At 34.3% G+C, this 16925-nt stretch overlaps 2 protein-coding genes across 8 annotated transcripts; both read left to right on the top strand.

Moving 5' to 3' along the window:
* Positions 1–4683: 4683 nt before the first annotated feature.
* On the top strand, positions 4684–12903 carry LOC141667696 (auxin response factor 1-like). Of its 7 annotated transcripts, none has more exons than XM_074474293.1 (16): positions 4695–4999; positions 5867–5974; positions 6565–6680; positions 7304–7399; positions 7523–7579; positions 7712–7864; positions 7981–8065; positions 8408–8498; positions 8578–8742; positions 9263–9382; positions 9464–9539; positions 10115–10274; positions 10346–10441; positions 10523–10824; positions 11050–11240; positions 12324–12903. In XM_074474293.1, the coding sequence occupies exons 2-16, from the start codon at positions 5929–5931 to the stop codon at positions 12493–12495; spliced, it is 1926 nt and encodes a 641-aa protein (XP_074330394.1). In that variant the 5' UTR covers positions 4695–4999; positions 5867–5928; the 3' UTR covers positions 12496–12903. The 7 variants fall into 7 exon arrangements, with proteins under 7 accessions (XP_074330391.1, XP_074330392.1, XP_074330393.1 ...); XM_074474289.1 differs by having other exon boundaries at positions 4701–4831; positions 4969–4999; positions 10346–10824; XM_074474290.1 differs by having other exon boundaries at positions 4684–4831; positions 10346–10824.
* A 279-nt stretch (positions 12904–13182) lies between these two features.
* Positions 13183–15444, top strand: LOC141666083 (uncharacterized). Its single transcript, XM_074472068.1, has 3 exons — positions 13183–13338; positions 13953–14003; positions 14434–15444. The coding sequence occupies exons 1-3, from the start codon at positions 13183–13185 to the stop codon at positions 15442–15444; spliced, it is 1218 nt and encodes a 405-aa protein (XP_074328169.1).
* Positions 15445–16925: the final 1481 nt, after the last annotated feature.

Here is a 16925-nt window from a genome sequence, read left to right as displayed (position 1 = left end):
AGATATCGAAAAGCCAAATGAAGATGTGAAGAATTGGAGATATCGACAAGTCAATTTCTCATTAGAGATCTTTGAGATATCGACAAGTCAAAATGTGTATGTAAAGATCTCAGAGATATCGGCAAGTCAATTCTACATGTAGAGATTTCAGACATATTGACAAGTCATTTCACATGCAAAGATCAAGAGACCTCGACAAGTCAAATATACCTATAGAGAACTCAGAGATCTCGATAAGTCATTATACTTATCGAGATGTCACTTCTCTATAGAACAAACTGGAGATCTCGATATGCCTCTCAAATACAGAATGCAGTCAAGTTCAAGATTCAAGATTATCAGTCAACAAATGATCTATCAACTAGATTGAAAATTCTACAAAGTAGTTGGGAGAATACAAGATCAATGGCCAAGATTAACTAGATAAAGGATGGGCACATACCTGCAAGATTCTGCACAGATTTGCTAAGTTATAAATGGAAATTGAAAAAGGTCAGTTTTTATGTAATTGATTTTAGCTTAGGGTTAGTCTTGTTATCGGGTATGAATTTGTGATAAACAATCTTCTCACAAATTGTGGGAGATTGTTGTGCAAGACATGTCTGTATAATAACAAGACTAAGTCACATTGACAACTCTGAGATTTAGTTTGATAATCAATTTTGTATTCCGTATTGTATTACTTGAGTCTGTAAAAAGGTTAGAAGATTAGATTGAAGTATTTTTCCGTGAACAAGTTCAAGCTAGGGAGTAAACTCTGAAAGAATATCAAGCCATGATCATGCCTCATAGAAAAGTATAGAAGCTTGGAGTTGAATAAAACAGTTTTATGAAAAATGTTCTAAGTCAAGATATCGACAAGTCACATATCAAGTTATATTGAGAAGTCATTCGAGAAGTCCAGAATGACTTATCGAGAAGTCCAAAATGGCTTATAGAGAAGTTTCAGAGATATCGACAAGTCAAATGAAGATATAGAGAACTGGAGATATCGACAAGTCATTTCTGCATGTAGAGAACTCATAGATATCGACAAGCCAAATGAAGATGTGAAGAATTGGAGATATCGACAAGTCAATTTCTCATTAGAGATCTTAGAGATATCGACAAGTCAAAATGTGTATGTAGAGAGCTCAGAGATATCGACAAGATATGTAGAGATTTCAAAAATTTCGACAAGCCATTTCCCATGCAAAGATCAAAAGACCTCGATAAGTCAAATATATCTGTAGAGAACTCAGAGATCTCGATAAGTCATTATACTTATCGAGATTCCACTTCTCTATAGAACTGGAAATCTCGATATGCCTCTCAAATACAGAATGCAGACAAGTTCAAGAATTAAGATTATCAGTCAACAAACGATCTATCAATTAGATTGAAAAGTCTTCAAAGTAACTGGACAAAGGATGGTCACAGACCTGCAAGATTCTGCACAGATTTGCTAAGCTAAAAATGGAAATAGAAAAAGATTGCTTTTGAAAGTAAATTAAGTACGTTTTAATGCAAGTCTTGTAAACCCGTGCTGCTAGTGTATAAAGCATGCACTGGTCCTTAGTTTAGGAGTAACAAACAAATTCACATTTTCTTGTATTCTCTCAAGGAAAAAGCGAAGTTCTTATATTGTTAAGAACACAAAATTTGTAGCGAGATAAACTTAATTAATACAAATTAAGTGAGTTTTGAAATATTGTGCTTGTTGTTTTATTTCTGTAAAACACAATATCTCCACTAATGCCAAATTATAAACTGCTTTGTTCACCTAATATCCAAACTGTTTTAAAAAGGCTAAGAATCCAAAAAAAACACATTCACTAGGGAAGAGCACGGTTCGATTCGGGTCGGTTTTTTAATAAAACCGGAACCGAAATCGAAGATCCTCGGTTTTAAAAATCAAAAACCGCAACCGCAACCGTATCATCGGTTTCGGTTTCGGTTTCGGTTTCAAAAGACCCGGTTCGGTTTTAATTTTCCGGTTTCGGTTTTAAAACCGGAAACAAAAAATTATTATAACTTGAATTAAGGAATTTGCTTAATTTAAGAAACCAACCACATCACAGAAGAGTAGTTATAACATTTCAACTATAAGGTTCTTTACTGAAATAATTACAGAAGGTTATGGCTATGTGATGTACCAGATCATGATCATGCCAAGTATTCAGTATTCAGATGAGAGATAGAATCTATCAAGTTAAAATACCAACAGTTAAAAGCTAGGCCTCATTTTCTTTTAATCTATGGTAAGATTATATATCCTAATAAACCATGAATTGCTAGAAATTAAAATTTGAACTACACTGGTACTTCTCATTGTCTTTAAATCTCTGTTAGGGTGATATTGTGCAGTCTAATCCATTGTATTTGTATTTGTTAGGGCACTTGGAATTTGTGCAGACCCAAATAATTAAAATGCTGGCCCGAAGTTTGAATTCTTAAATTATTTATTATATTTTTATGATAATATATTTATATATATATATTCTAATATATGTATTTTTATTTTAAATATATTAAATAATCAGTTCAGTTTCAGTTTTTTCGGTTCGGTTTAACTCTAAAACCGGAACCGGACTATTAGTAACGGTTCAGTTTTTCGGTTTCTCGGTTTTAATTCGGTTCGGTTTTAATCGGTTTGATTTTAGTCGGTTTTAACCGGTTTCGATTCGGTTTCGGTTTCACTTCGGTTTTTATGCTCAGCCCTAACATTCACCCCTTGTGTTGTACTCAATATCTAACATATAATGAATTGCCTCGTAATGATTTAATATACAAAATTTACCTATCATCTTTAACAAAATCTTCTTAAGTTAAAATTTATTGCTAAATATATTTATAATATTGTAAGCAAGAAATATGAAACTGGTACATAGTTGAAAGTAAGTAATTTATGTTAATAAAAAAATTAAGTAGGGAGAACTTCTTAAATATGAAGAGGATGACTTAAATTTTTGAAGAAATTTTGTTTGGGTTTGTTTTCATTTAAACCTCTCCAAATTTTAGCTTTAAAGATGCTCAAATGCCATGTAACATGTTCTAATGGGTGCATGCTGTTAGTTGATTATGCTTTCGGTGCTAGTCGGGCTCATTGTATTATTGGTGTCTCTAAATACTTCTAAATACTTTTTAGGCTAAAAAATTTAGTTTTTTTTATAAATAATAAGAAAATGTTACATTTGAAATACCGAAATAAAAAAAACATATATCTGCTCATTATTTTAAGAGTGAGAAATTTTGTTAAATAAACTAAAATAGTGAATTTTATGTCATTCTATAAGATATTTAATCTTTTAGAAATTGAATAAAAACAATTTAAAATATTTTGACCTCTTTAAGATTTATGACACCTAATTTTTTTACAAATAATTAATTATTTTGACAGTATAGTTAAAATTTTATTTTTAAAATTTTTATAAAATTTAAGAAAAGGATGATAAACAAATTTTTTAGTTACATAAACATGTCTTTAATTGTGAAATATACTAATTTTAAATTACAACAAGTAATTCCAAGCGGCAAATATTATGGTGAATGAGTCAAAAAAACCACAATCTCATTCAAACCAAAATAGTAAAAAAAAATTAAAATAAACTCCAAAAATGCTGATGCCACACCATGGGTCTTTACCGGCTCCCAAGAGACAATTTTAAAATATAAAGGATAAAAAAGTAATTTCACAACAACAAGAGGACAAATTAATGACTGACGCAAAGCAGTTCTAGGAATTATCCACACTCATCACTACAATCAAAAGTAATTAGGAATATTAAATTAGATCAAAAGTAATTAGGAATATTAAATTAGTGGATTAAAAAATAATTAAGATAAACAAAGTATTATTTAAAGTTAAATGTTGTTTCTGATTTTACGCGCGTGAACATGGTATGGGGAACTTGTACCCATATCAGGGGCACTCTTTTCATCGCTGTATATATTTTGTGTCTACATCCCCCCTTCCCCTCTTTACTCTTCTGAAGGCCGTGTTTGGCTGCCTGCCTCTTCTTCTTCCTTTATAAAGCTTCTTTTTTCCTTTTTTCATTAATATTATGTGTTTTTGTAAAAACTTTTTTCCTTTCTAAAAAATGATTATTATGTTTTTATAAATTAAATTGAAAATAATCAAGAGATCATTTCAGTGCTAGTTTTGATACATTTTAATAATTTTAGTTCGATTAAAACTAAACTAAATTATTAAATTGTATATAGACCAGAACAATTGAATGTTGTTTATTGTTACTATATCAGGTTTTTACGTATATAATTTATCGATTAATAGATTCGATTTTAAACTGATTACTTGTAGGTTTGAATCCTTCGTGGAAAATTAAAAAATTCAAAATAAAAAAGACTCGCTTTTACTGTTAAGACTCAAGAGCAGTGATTTCTTTTGAATATTTGTTATAGTGTATTCTATCTTGTCGTATAACTGTGTCTAATAAGAAAATTTTAAATTTGACCATCAATATTAAATCTCGACATAAATTTCAAACGGTCTCACTAACCAATAATTATTTTATTTTTTAAAATCATGTAAATAATTACAAACAAAACAAAAACTACCTAGATGAGTACAAGTTTACAACTAGTTTTTAAAGTGAGATTAAAATTAGAGACAATTTTCATTAAAAACTAAAAGATGAATATAAACAAACAAATAATTGAAGTGTACAATGTAGGGTAAACAAACGAGGCCTTACAAGTTTATCTTCTTGCACTGCACTACAGCTATAATACAGTAGTACTACACACAATACATACACATATACATATAGAGAGAGAAACTTGTACTGTAAAAAAATGTAAAAGTTGCAGGGGTCATGTCGGCTTCAACCAGGCAAAGACTATAATCTCTCTCTCTCTCTGAAACCCTAATTATTACTCACAAACCCCTTTTCTTGCTTTCACATTTAACTCTCTCTTTATAGAATTCTACCTAAAAAAGTTAACTTTCTTGATTTTGATTGATTTTAGATTCTGGGTTTTGATTCTTGTTTGATTTTAGGTAACCCCTTTGAATTTCTGCTTCTGTTATTGTGTCTATATATTTTTACTCAATTTTTATGTTTTGTATAGGCATATAGATGAAATTTTGTAGATCATTAATTTGTTTAATTGTGTAGTATATAATAGATGTTGTAGTTTGCTCTCTTTATATATCAAGTAAATCTGATGTTAAATTTTCAAAATGTTTTGTTTTTTTTTGAGTGTTTAATTTTGCTCAATTAATGGCATTCTTGATTCTTGACTTTTTCTTGTTGCTAAATATGCGTATTGTTAGTTTTTTCCATGTTATTGTTTATTTTTTAGGTGAATCTGATGTTAAATTTTTGAAATGTTGGAATTTTCAAGTGTTAATTTTGCTCATTTAATAGCATTATTGATTTGTTGTTATTGTTGTTGCTAAATATGCATAGTATGGACTTTTTTCATGTTGTGATTGTTTTAGCAATGTACGTAATTATTTGAATTTAGTTGTGTTGTGTGATAGTGGTAAATAGGTGCTGCTGTTGCTAGTGTAGCATGTGATTGTTTTAACTTTGTAGAGATTTTTGTTCTGAACTTAATTTTGGAGAAATGAAGATTCACAGGATATACTGTAGTTCCTCGGTGAAAAGGGAATAGGCCTCACTTTCATTTTGTTCCTTTTTATAAATATACGAAATTTATCTAAAAATAAAAAATTACACGGTATTATGATTCTTTTTAAGAAAAATAAGGAATCAGAAAGAAGAACAAAAATCCATTTATTATTTTCCATTTCTTACTTCGGCGGGTTGTTATATGTACGCGTTACTTTGGACACAACAAAGGTGTCTAATGTTCTCCTTTTATTCACAGTACTGATTAGAGCTTTCGTTTGTTACGTTAGAATTCCGAGGCTGATAAAAGCATATAAAGTCGCCACTTAGGTATTTCCAGGGTGGTGTTACCATGGCACAAGATGCTGCAAATCATTTATCCGAAAATGCTCGTTCAGGTCTGTGCCCATTATTCCCTTATGCCTTACATTCTTTTGTAATTCATTTGCTTTGTTCAGGCTTCACGATGAACATAATTTCAATGCCGCTAATTTCATTTCACGAAAGGACAAAGACTTCCGCTTGTGATTTAGATATGATTTGGTTTACCTTGGTTGTTTACTAATTAAGTAGTCATTTGTTTAGTGTATATCGATTTAATTGATATTTGCTAATCTTTTGTACTTTTTTGTGCTCCATTAGTTTTATGTAGATGGTGGTCCTCAGTTTATATTAGTATCCCTATTAGGATAGATATAGTTCGTAGCTTTCTAGCATTGTGGCTCATTCATGTTTGTCAAAATTAGTTTTACCTATTGGTACAGTAGCTCTATATGTGCAAGCTCTTTTATAAATACTAACTAGGATCTATTTATAAGTGACGGCTTAAGTTATCTGATATTAGTAAGTTCTCGAATCTCCCTATGGTTTTGCTTATTGAAAATTCTACCTATGTTCCCCCTCCCCTTTGGTAGATAGGATAAAGTATTATACCTTAACTTCCTTTAGTACCAGAGAGCTCTTTTACTAAATAATGATTTTAACACAGGGGAGGCTAGTAATGCTCTGTTCAAGGAGCTTTGGCATGCCTGTGCTGGACCCCTTGTCACAGTTCCCCAGGAAGGAGAACGAGTTTACTACTTCCCACAAGGTCATATGGAACAGGTTCAATTCTTTTCTCTGTTATCCTCTATCTCTGTTCTGGTATAAATTTTGTTTGTTTTTTCCCTTACCGTAATTAGATATTGAGCTCTAGACCTCTAGTAAAAGCCCTGTTCTTGTTTAAAGTAGCGGATGCCATTAAAGTATGGCAAAAGTAAGGGAGCATCTGGTATATCGTTGTTTTAATATTTTAGTGGTATTAAAGTCATTATTTAAGTTAAAAAAAAAACTACGGAGCTGATGGAGGGTCTTAAGAATGTTTTCTAGTTGCCTTTGTTATTTTTATTTTTTGTTCAGTTTACAGAAATATTATTTGGATTTCTGGGAATGTGGGTTTCATACTTTTATCCGTTCCTTGAGCCTCCAGTGCAATGCAGAAGCTGTAAAATTTATGTTTTTAACAAAAACATTAATTTGACCCTTATGTATCCATTCTAGAATTCAGGAACTCGGACATGTATCAATTTGAAATCTTGGACGCTACGAAAGAACGAAAAAGTAAAAGTAACCAAGATGCGAGGGGAAAACTTTTGTTTAACATTTCCGTCAATTGCAAATTCTCTTCGAGTTTCTACTGTTGAAACAAGTTTTTTTTATTCTTTTTATACTGAGTGTTGTTTTTACAGCTTGAGGCATCAACTCATCAGGGTTCTGACCAGCAGCTTCCTTCGTTTAATCTACCGGCCAAGATACTCTGCAAAGTGATGAATGTTCAACTTCGAGTAAGTTTCTCTTTGTAGCTCTTGCATTAAGAAGTTTCTACTACTTCACTTATTCACCTAAACTCAGCAATCCTTGTCCCTTTTTTTAAGTACTATAATTAGTAGTCTTAATTTTTATTGTAGGCTGAACCAGAAACAGATGAAGTTTATGCACAAATTACTCTGCTACCTGAACAAGATGTGAGTTTTCGACCCTGCACAATATAGTAGATTGGGAGTCCATATATTGCTAACTTAACTTATTTCTAAATCTTGCTGCTTGTTTAACTTTTTCTTGTGACACTTCTTGCTGTTTTATTTCCACTTGATCAGCAGAATGAGGTCAAAAGTCCAGATCCTCCACTACCAGAACCTCCAGAGTATACTGTCCATTCATTTTGCAAAACTCTTACTGCTTCTGACACAAGTACCCATGGCGGTTTCTCTGTTCTCCGGAGGCATGCTGATGATTGTTTGCCCCCACTGGTGAGCTAGAAATTCTGTTGCTTAAACTTTATGATTATAAAATTTCACTAGAAAGCAATATTGATTCTTTGTTCTTAATGGCTTTTAACGGACTATAATATTAAAATTTGCTGCAGGACATGTCCCAACAACCACCCTGGCAAGAATTGGTTGCTACTGATCTTCATGGCAATGAGTGGCATTTTCGTCACATATTTCGAGGTTAGGATTAATTTGAGCTACAGGGTACTAAATTTATTACTTGAAATTGAGCTTCATGTACAGTGAGCAGCGGAGTCCATCTCTCCATGTGTTCTTTTTACAATCCCTTGTTTCATATTAATGGCATGACATATAAGTAATTGGCACTTCACAAGTTTACAAGTCTATCTGTCCATGTGTTTTTTTTACAATCCCCTGTTTCATACTAATGGCATGTCATAAAATTAATTGGTACTTTACAAGTTTAAAATAATTGACAGACGACAAGTAATTGAAATGACTGGCGATTTTTAAAACAATTACCCCTTGTATTACTTTAATGTGTATAAAACATCAAAACAGGGCAGCCACGACGCCACTTGCTAACCACTGGGTGGAGTGTCTTTGTCAGTGCCAAAAAGTTGGTTGCTGGTGATGCTTTTATCTTCTTGAGGCAAGTTCTGTTAAACTTGTTAGATATGTTTTGTTAATATGGTGTTAATCCTCTAACAAACATTGTTGTACTCTTCCAGGGGAGAAAATGGGGAGCTACGTGTTGGAGTGAGGAGGCTGATGAGACAACTTAATAATATGCCATCTTCTGTCATATCTAGTCACAGCATGCATCTTGGTGTTCTTGCTACTGCATCTCATGCAATTGCAACTGGAACCCACTTCTCAGTTTATTACAAGCCAAGGTTTTTCTACAGTGCTATATATTATGGACAACTAATAAAATATCTTTATCCTATGCTGTTATCTTGATGCTTTGTTTGATCCATCATCTAAAACAATCCAAAACGCCAAATTTTCCTTGGTTGATACCTTTAGAGTTATAGTTTGATTTGGGCTTGTTGGTTTATTTTTTTTAATACCCGTCTGGAAATATTTTTAGATCTTTGCTGGCATTTCTATTTGTAAAGTTTGACTTTGACATGGTTGGAGAGAAGGAATTTTTTGCATCTAGATCTCTGAATCTTTCTGTAGAATATTCATCTTCATCATCATTGTTAAATATTCCAATAAGACAGATTTTGAGCATGATGTTCAAATTGTTTTCCCCCATTTACATTCAAAGAATCTGGGAGGCGATTGTAAATGAACTCATAACATGAAGCTTGTTATGTATATTTCTGCAGCTTTAGAATATTGATCTGATGTTTCTCGGGCTTGCTGAATGTGCTTTTTACTAAGATCCCCCCCTTTTTCTTTGTCTAGAACAAGCCGGTCTGAGTTCATTGTAAGTCTTAACAAATACCTTGAAGCTCAAAGCCAGAAACTCTCTGTTGGAATGAGGTTTAAAATGAGATTTGAGGGCGAGGAATCTCCTGAGAGAAGGTAATTGAGCTGTTGGCCTGTTAATATTTTTCTCTACAAACACGGTGAAAGTGAAAATGTCAATTTAATCTGATCATACAGGTTTAGTGGAACAATAGTTGGTGTTGGGGATAGTGCGACATCGAGATGGCTTGATTCTGAATGGAGATCACTAAAGGTGAAATATTTTGACCAGAGCTCTACTGTTGAACGGAAAATCTTTTACTTGCATTTTGTTTGATATTATAATTGAACCACGTCCCTGTATTTGGGCTTGAACTTGTTTTTATCCCTGTATTACAAATGTTAAAAGAGAGTTGAAGCAAGAAATCTCAATATTCCTCGTGTAAGCCTGGTTTTCTTTTACTGATTGTCTCATACTACGAACTTAATAACTATCCAGACCAAGCTTAGATATTTGTGTTGGTTGCTTATAAATTATATTTCCCTGGACGTAAGGCCTAACTTCTAAGAATTCATGTAGTCCAGGTCTAGGAAATAAGAATTGTGATTGTTCCGATCTTTGCAACAAACAAGAGCTTTCTGATGAGATTAGGATGATCGGGTTTCATATGTAAATAAGTAAAAGATGACTCCTAATTAAACTCACTTGGAGGCACTTAAAAGATTTGTCAATATCAAACAAACATGTGCTCTCTATGTCACTGTTAACCTGCTGTATTTGATTATTTTTCATCTTTCTACATTTTCAGTTGTTAGAATGATAATATGTGCAAATTCTTTTGATGTCAGGTTCAATGGGATGAGCCTTCATCAGTTCTCCGACCAGATACAGTTTCACCATGGGAATTAGAGCCGCTCGTGGCAGCTACCCCTTTGAACTCTCAACCTCCACAAAGAAATAAGCGGGCTCGAGTATTACCTACTCAAACAACAGATACCCCTACGCTTGGTACGTACCCTGTGGCTTACAGTTTACAGATTATGTTTTATTTGTATCTTCATGCGACTTTGTGCACACAGGATTGTGGAAGGCCCCTGTTGATCGTCCCTCCACCTTTGGATATTGTGATCCATTACGTGGCCAAGATCTCTTTTCATCACCCAAATTCTCTTCGGGTACTAATTCTAGCTCTGTCAGCCACTGTGATAATGATTCATTCCATCTGCCAACTTCCAAGTCTTTGTTTTGGTCTGAAGGTGCCACAGAGTCTATTTCCCCTGTTGTAAGCAAGGGTATTGTTGAAAAGAGACCGGGAAATGGCTACAGGTTATTTGGAATCGAGTTAGTTGATCACTCCAGTATAGAAGAGACACCAATGGTTGTGTCTAGTACTGTAGTAGATGACCTGTCACTTACATTGCATGTGGATTCTGACCAGCACTCAGAACCATTTAATGCCAATCAATCTGATCTTCCCTCAGTAAGTTTTAAGCCAGAAAAGTCGTGCCTCCAACCGCAACTTGAGTTGCACAGCAGGCAAATACGCAGTTGCACTAAGGTAATATTGATTTGGTTTCTTAATATTGTTATTGGGAATCAACTAGAGTGCCAGTATATATTATTGTCCAAGTTTACTTCCGCAGTTTTAAGAAATATCTAGAAATAAAATGTTTTGGTGAATGCAGCTTTAATTTTCTCTTTTGGTTAACATAGATGTATTATCACAAATTTGTAGCTATTATATATTAAAATTTATAACATATATGAATTTACTTGTTATCAGGTTCACATGCAAGGAATAGCTGTTGGAAGGGCAGTAGATTTAGCGCTGTTTAATAAATATGAGGATCTTCTCAGAAAACTGGAAGATATGTTTGACATTGAGGGAGAACTCTGTGGATCCGAGAAGAAGTGGCAGGTTGTTTACACTGATGACGAGGATGATATTATGATGGTGGGAGATGACCCTTGGCAGTTAAGTCTAGAAAACCTATTTTTTTTAGTCTTTATATGTCTATACCGTTTCAACCTGCCCATTATATTCCTCAGTTAAAATTGGAGTATTCATATTCCTGCTAGCAGTCAGGTTATAATTTGAAACGCTATTATGCAACTATACATACTGTAAGCTTACTTTTTAAGTGTATGATCATTGTCTAGTGCTCCCAATGGCATACAATAGTATCGTTCAGAAAAAAAGGTTAAATAAGATTTGCTACCTTGCTGGATTGCACATGTATTTAAAGGGGAAATCTAGTGTTGCAGAATTCTGGATTATATATACAATACTTTGTAAACACAATTGCAATATTTACTTGAAAGTCCAACTTTGTTGCTTGTGTTGTTTTCATCTCAATGTGACTATATGGATTAGTTGTAATTTCCCCTGGCTCTCTCTAAGACAGCGTCGTCTGTACGCCTTTTCTCTTCCACTGAGCGGAGGCCTTAACACAGACACACACAAAAACATGTAAATATATGTAAAATCTTTAACTATATCATATTTCTGGAGTTCCTTTGATTTTGAGTTAATCGATTCACGCGGTTCCAGTTTTTTGTTTGATATTCACGGCACAACATGAAGCGTGGTCGCTTTTTGATTCGAGGAAGGACGAGGTTTCTCTTGTTTTTGGTTTAGTTACTCAGATTTAGGGTTTTAGTTTGATGTTTTTGGTCTAGTGTTGCAGAATTCTGGATTATATATTTTATGTTTTATGTATTCTAGTTTTTTGGTGCTCGTATGTTCCCTGGATCTCCGAATAGCTTACATTATATTCATTTGGAATCGATTCAATGCTAGTGAGTCCTTCCACTAGCTTAAATTACAATATATCATGCCTCTTGAATGTTTGTTAAATTTTCTGATGTTTCACTGTATTTCATCAAGGGCTTCCATTGGGATACTTTTCCTTAATGTGATGTCCAGAATATTATGTTTTTTTTCCTCCTGCATGTAGAAGGAAAATTCTGAGTTGATGTTGTACCTCCATGTGAGGAGCGTTTTTTATTAATAAATTGGAATCATATTTTATGCTGAGCTCTTTTTTATTCTTACAGTGAGTTCTGCAACATGGTGAGGAAGATTTGTATCTACACAACTGAGGAGGCAAAGAGGCTCACACCCAAAATAAAGCCTACCATTGGTGAAGAAACTAGACCAGTCAAGACAGTTGCAGATTCTGACATTGGCACTGAGGAGCTGTCATCAAATATTGGTTCTGGTTGCTAAAGATTGCAGGTTTGATATTATTATCAAAGCATGACTGAGACTACATGGAGGTTGCTTAGTTTATATAGTATGTGGAGGAGTGGTGACACAAGGGATTGAACTATGTTGCCTTCCTTTTCTGGGTCCTCAATTGGTTGAAAGATATTATGTTGCTCTGCTTCTGTGTTTGATAAGCCAAGGGCCATCTTTGACAAACACCAAAAAGCGTTTCATGAGTTCCCTTGCTATCTATCTACAATGACAAGATTGTTCTGGTTAATGTGTTGCTTTTCGTTTTGTTTTCAGTCCCTTCAGCGATCAGCGATAGGCCCACCTTTTGTTTTTTGTAATGTGTGTTGAACAACTGTAACATTTTTTCAACTAGCAAATCTTGTGTGTTCTCAAGTAAAATTTGCAAAGTAGATGTAATATGGGACTAATAGGGTTTTAATCCTGCTGTTTTTGTTACTGAAAATCATTCAACAGCATGCATACTAGTAAAGTAGTAATGCTTCGGAGAACACGCTAAAAATATGGATCAGGCCTCTGGTAGTATCTGATTAAGTAAAGTTAGATTACTACGCAAATTAGTTACTAAACATGTCATTTCTTTTAAGGCTTTATACAACTCCAGCTATTCAAGTTTTTATGAAATTACTAATTAACCACCATACGAGTTTCTCGGCCCCAAGCCACCAGCATTCAAGCATGGCTTCTAGCCACCGCCATCCCCATCACCATCACTTGATAGCGGCATTGCAACAACACAAACATCATCAGTCCGTCCAGAATAACGCCGCCGCCGCCACATCTATAGTCATGCCGTCTATGATGACAACAGTTGATGCATCTGCACTACCTGCTGTAAACACACTGTGATTTAATCGTTCAAATAGTTATTGCTGCTTAGCGCTGGCTATAGTCATTTTTTATTATTTTATTAGTTGCTAAACAAATTATTGAATTTTATGAAAGTATTTGCATTATGTCCGAGTTAGAGAGGGAAATGAATAATACGTTCAGATCTTAGTTAATGATATTACATATCTTATTTAACGATGATACACATCTTCTAGACGTGTGTCTTCGCACGCCCCCAATTAATTTTTTGCTTTGACGTAACAGCCATTCGTCTAATATATATTATTGACAACCGACAACAAATGTGAATGAAATTGATATTTTTGGCTAAGCTTCTCAAAATTGGTACTTCTATTCCATCATTTGTCCAAAAAATATTAGGTATGTTACAGTATAGTGATTGCCATGCATGTGGTCAATGAATTAAATAGTAGGGTTATGATTTATAGGAGTAGAATTTGTGTATGCATTTAATGTTCTTGGCTTCTTGCAAATTCACATTGGCTATAAATAGCCACACTCGGTAATGAAGAAAGATGCACCCGAGCTTTCTTTCTATGCTCAGCTTCTTACCTCCTTCTGTTAAATTTAGTAGCTCTCCGGTTGTTCTTTTATAGCTAGGATATTACAACACGTTATCAGCACGAAGCCCTGCCGGAACTGACAAGGTATAATTTTATTTAAATGTACATATATATGAGTAGACGTGGTTACACCCTCTACTAATATTTTAACTACATATGGCCGGAGCACCGCCTATTTACGGTACCATATAATTTTGGGTAATACCGAAATATAGTGGGAACCTTGATTTATAAATTGTCTGCCTATCGGATAATAATTCTTTTGTGCCTAACTAACTTATCCAGGATTTTCCACTTAAATATATTATTGGTTGGAGATAACCTGTATACGCAGACGTCCGTATGGCGGGTGAAAATCCATTTGTCATTTTATATATAGATCTATTTATAATATCGATGATAATAATGATGTACACATTTATTATTGCTTACTTGTTAACGCACCAGATTCAGTAGGATTGTATGTAATATTTATATTGAAAATTTAAGTTAATAATTTTGGTGTTAAATTCAGATTAAAATGACAAATCTTACAAACTTGTCGTTCGTTGCATTGGACATTTCTGGGGAGAATTATCTATCGTGGGTACAAGATGTAAAGTTGCATTTGGGTTCAAAGAAATTAGGCAACACAATAAAGGCAGAAAACACATCCACAATTGAAGAAAATTTTACCTCTATTATTTTCCTTCGACACCACATGCATGAAGATCTAAAATCTGAGTACCTAGAAGTCGAGGATCCCTTTATTTTATGGGAAAATCTAAAGGATAGGTTCGATCATCAGAAACTAGTTTATCTACCTGCAGCTGAAAATGATTGGGCTAATCTAAGGGTTCAAGATTTTAAGAGTGTTCGGGCATATAGCTCAGCACTATTCAAAATAAGTTCTAGGCTCATTATGTGTGGTGAGATTGTTACTGAGAAAAGAAAGATCGACAAAATATTATCCACTTTTCATCCCAATAATATCAACTTAGCCGAGATGTACAGGGAGCGCAACTTTACCAAGTTTGGGGATCTCCTTTCAACCCTCCTTGTTGCCGAGCAGAATCATGAATTGGTGATTAAGAATCATCAATCCCGTCCAACGGGATCTGCCCCTTTACCAGAAGTAAATAACACGACATTCCAGCAGAATGTACGTGGAAAAGGGCATAGAGGTGGACGAGGCCATGGTCGCTACCGTGGACGAGGCCGTGGTCGTGGGCATTTTCGTCCTTATTATAGCTTTGGTCACCAGAAGTGGCAACCTGAAACACAGAGCAAAAGAAAGGCACCACAAGGAGGGAAAACTAACAATTTATGTCACAAGTGTGGAATGGAAGGGCATTGGTCACGTAATTGTTATATCCCACAACATCTTGTTGATTTATATCAGTCATCTAAAAGATCAAAAGGGAAAATGGTGGAAACCAATTTCGCCAACAACTTAGATGATTCTCTTATAATATCAACCGGGGGAATAAGCGTTAATGGTCCTAATGAGACTAACGAAACTCCCATGTGGGAGGCTGAGGATTAGTTTTCATAAAATTATTAGTAACCGGAGGAATGAGCATTAATGGTCCGAATTACTATAGTTACTAGTGCGTACTGTGTGCTTTATTTTATCTATGTAATGTGTTATGTTCTTATCAAATAAATCATGTTTCTTAATTATATACAGAATGGATTCTGAAGATATATGCATTGCTGATTGTGGTACAACTCATACGATTCTACAAAATAAAAAATACTTTACCCATATAACCAAAACTGAAGCTCAAGTTGGAACGATTTCTGGCGTATCTAATATAATCGAAGGTTTTGGAAAAGCTAGTTTCGTCTTACCTAATGGTACACACATACATATTCCAAATGCATTATTTTCTAGTAAGTCCACTAGAAATCTTCTTAGTTTTAAGGATATCAGATTTAACAATTTTCACATCGAAACCACTTCTGAGGCTGGTAAAGAATATCTCCTTATTACTTCTGCTAATTCTAGCAACAAGAAAATCTTAGAAAAGTTTTCGTCACTTTCCTCAGGATTATATATGATGAAAATCAGAACCATTGAGTCACACAATGTCATTGCTTCCAAACTCATAGATCCAAAATCATTTACCCTTTGGCATGAAAGATTAGGTCATCCTGGAGTCTCTATGATGCGTCGTATTATAGAGAATTCTACCGGACATCCTCTTAGAGATCTTAAAGTTCTTTCTAAAAATGACCTTCCATGTTCGGCATGTTCTTTAGGAAAATTGATTACTCGGCCATCTCCTACTAAAGTTAAGCTTGAAAGTCCAAGTTTTCTAGAAAGGATACAGGGCGACATATGTGGACCGATCCACCCATCATCTGGTCCATTTAGGTACTTCATGGTACTAATAGATGCCTCAACTAGATGGTCTCATGTTTGTCTTCTCTCAACTCGTAATGATGCTTTTGCAAAATTACTTGCCCAGATAATCAAGTTGCGAGCTCAATTCCCAGACCATTGTATTAAGTCAATTCGTTTAGATAATGCCGGTGAGTTCACATCTGCAACCTTTGTTGACTATTGCATGTCTGTAGGAATTTCAGTTGAGTACCCAGTTCCTCATGTACATACACAAAATGGGTTAGCCGAGTCCTTTATCAAAAGACTTCAACTTATTGCAAGACCGTTGTTATTGAAAGCCAAATTACCTACATCTATTTGGGGTCATGCAATACTTCATGCTGCTAATCTTATAAGGATTAGACCAACTGCCTATAATCAACATTCTCCACTACAGATGGTACTTGGTCAAATCCCTAATATTTCTCATTTCAAAATCTTCGGAAGTGCTGTATATGTACCGATTGCTCCACCACAGAGATCGAAGATGGGAGCTCAAAGAAGAATAGGTATCTATGTTGGTTTTGATTCAACATCTATAATTAGATATCTTGAACCACTAACTGGAGACTTATTTACTGCACGATACGCAGATTGTCATTTTGACGAATCTTTGTTTCCTCCCTTAGGGGGAGATA

This window comes from Apium graveolens, chromosome 6 (genome assembly GCF_009905375.1).
Source record: "Apium graveolens cultivar Ventura chromosome 6, ASM990537v1, whole genome shotgun sequence".
In the NCBI taxonomy this organism is placed as follows: domain Eukaryota; kingdom Viridiplantae; phylum Streptophyta; class Magnoliopsida; order Apiales; family Apiaceae; genus Apium; species Apium graveolens.
This window is presented reverse-complemented; position numbering and strand designations above follow the sequence as displayed.

Excerpts from the sequence above, each read along its gene's own strand:
- LOC141666083 (XM_074472068.1), top strand. The coding sequence starts at position 13,183 with ATGGCTTCTAGCCACCGCCATCCCCATCACCATCACTTGATAGCGGCA. Across the intron at positions 13,339-13,952 it reads ATGCATCTGCACTACCTGCT|CTAGGATATTACAACACGTT; the intron begins GTAAACACACTG and ends GTTCTTTTATAG. Across the intron at positions 14,004-14,433 it reads GCCCTGCCGGAACTGACAAG|ATTAAAATGACAAATCTTAC; the intron begins GTATAATTTTAT and ends TGTTAAATTCAG.
- LOC141667696 (XM_074474290.1), top strand. The coding sequence starts at position 5,929 with ATGGCACAAGATGCTGCAAATCATTTATCCGAAAATGCTCGTTCAG. Across the intron at positions 7,580-7,711 it reads CTCTGCTACCTGAACAAGAT|CAGAATGAGGTCAAAAGTCC; the intron begins GTGAGTTTTCGA and ends CCACTTGATCAG. Across the intron at positions 9,540-10,114 it reads CTGAATGGAGATCACTAAAG|GTTCAATGGGATGAGCCTTC; the intron begins GTGAAATATTTT and ends TTTTGATGTCAG.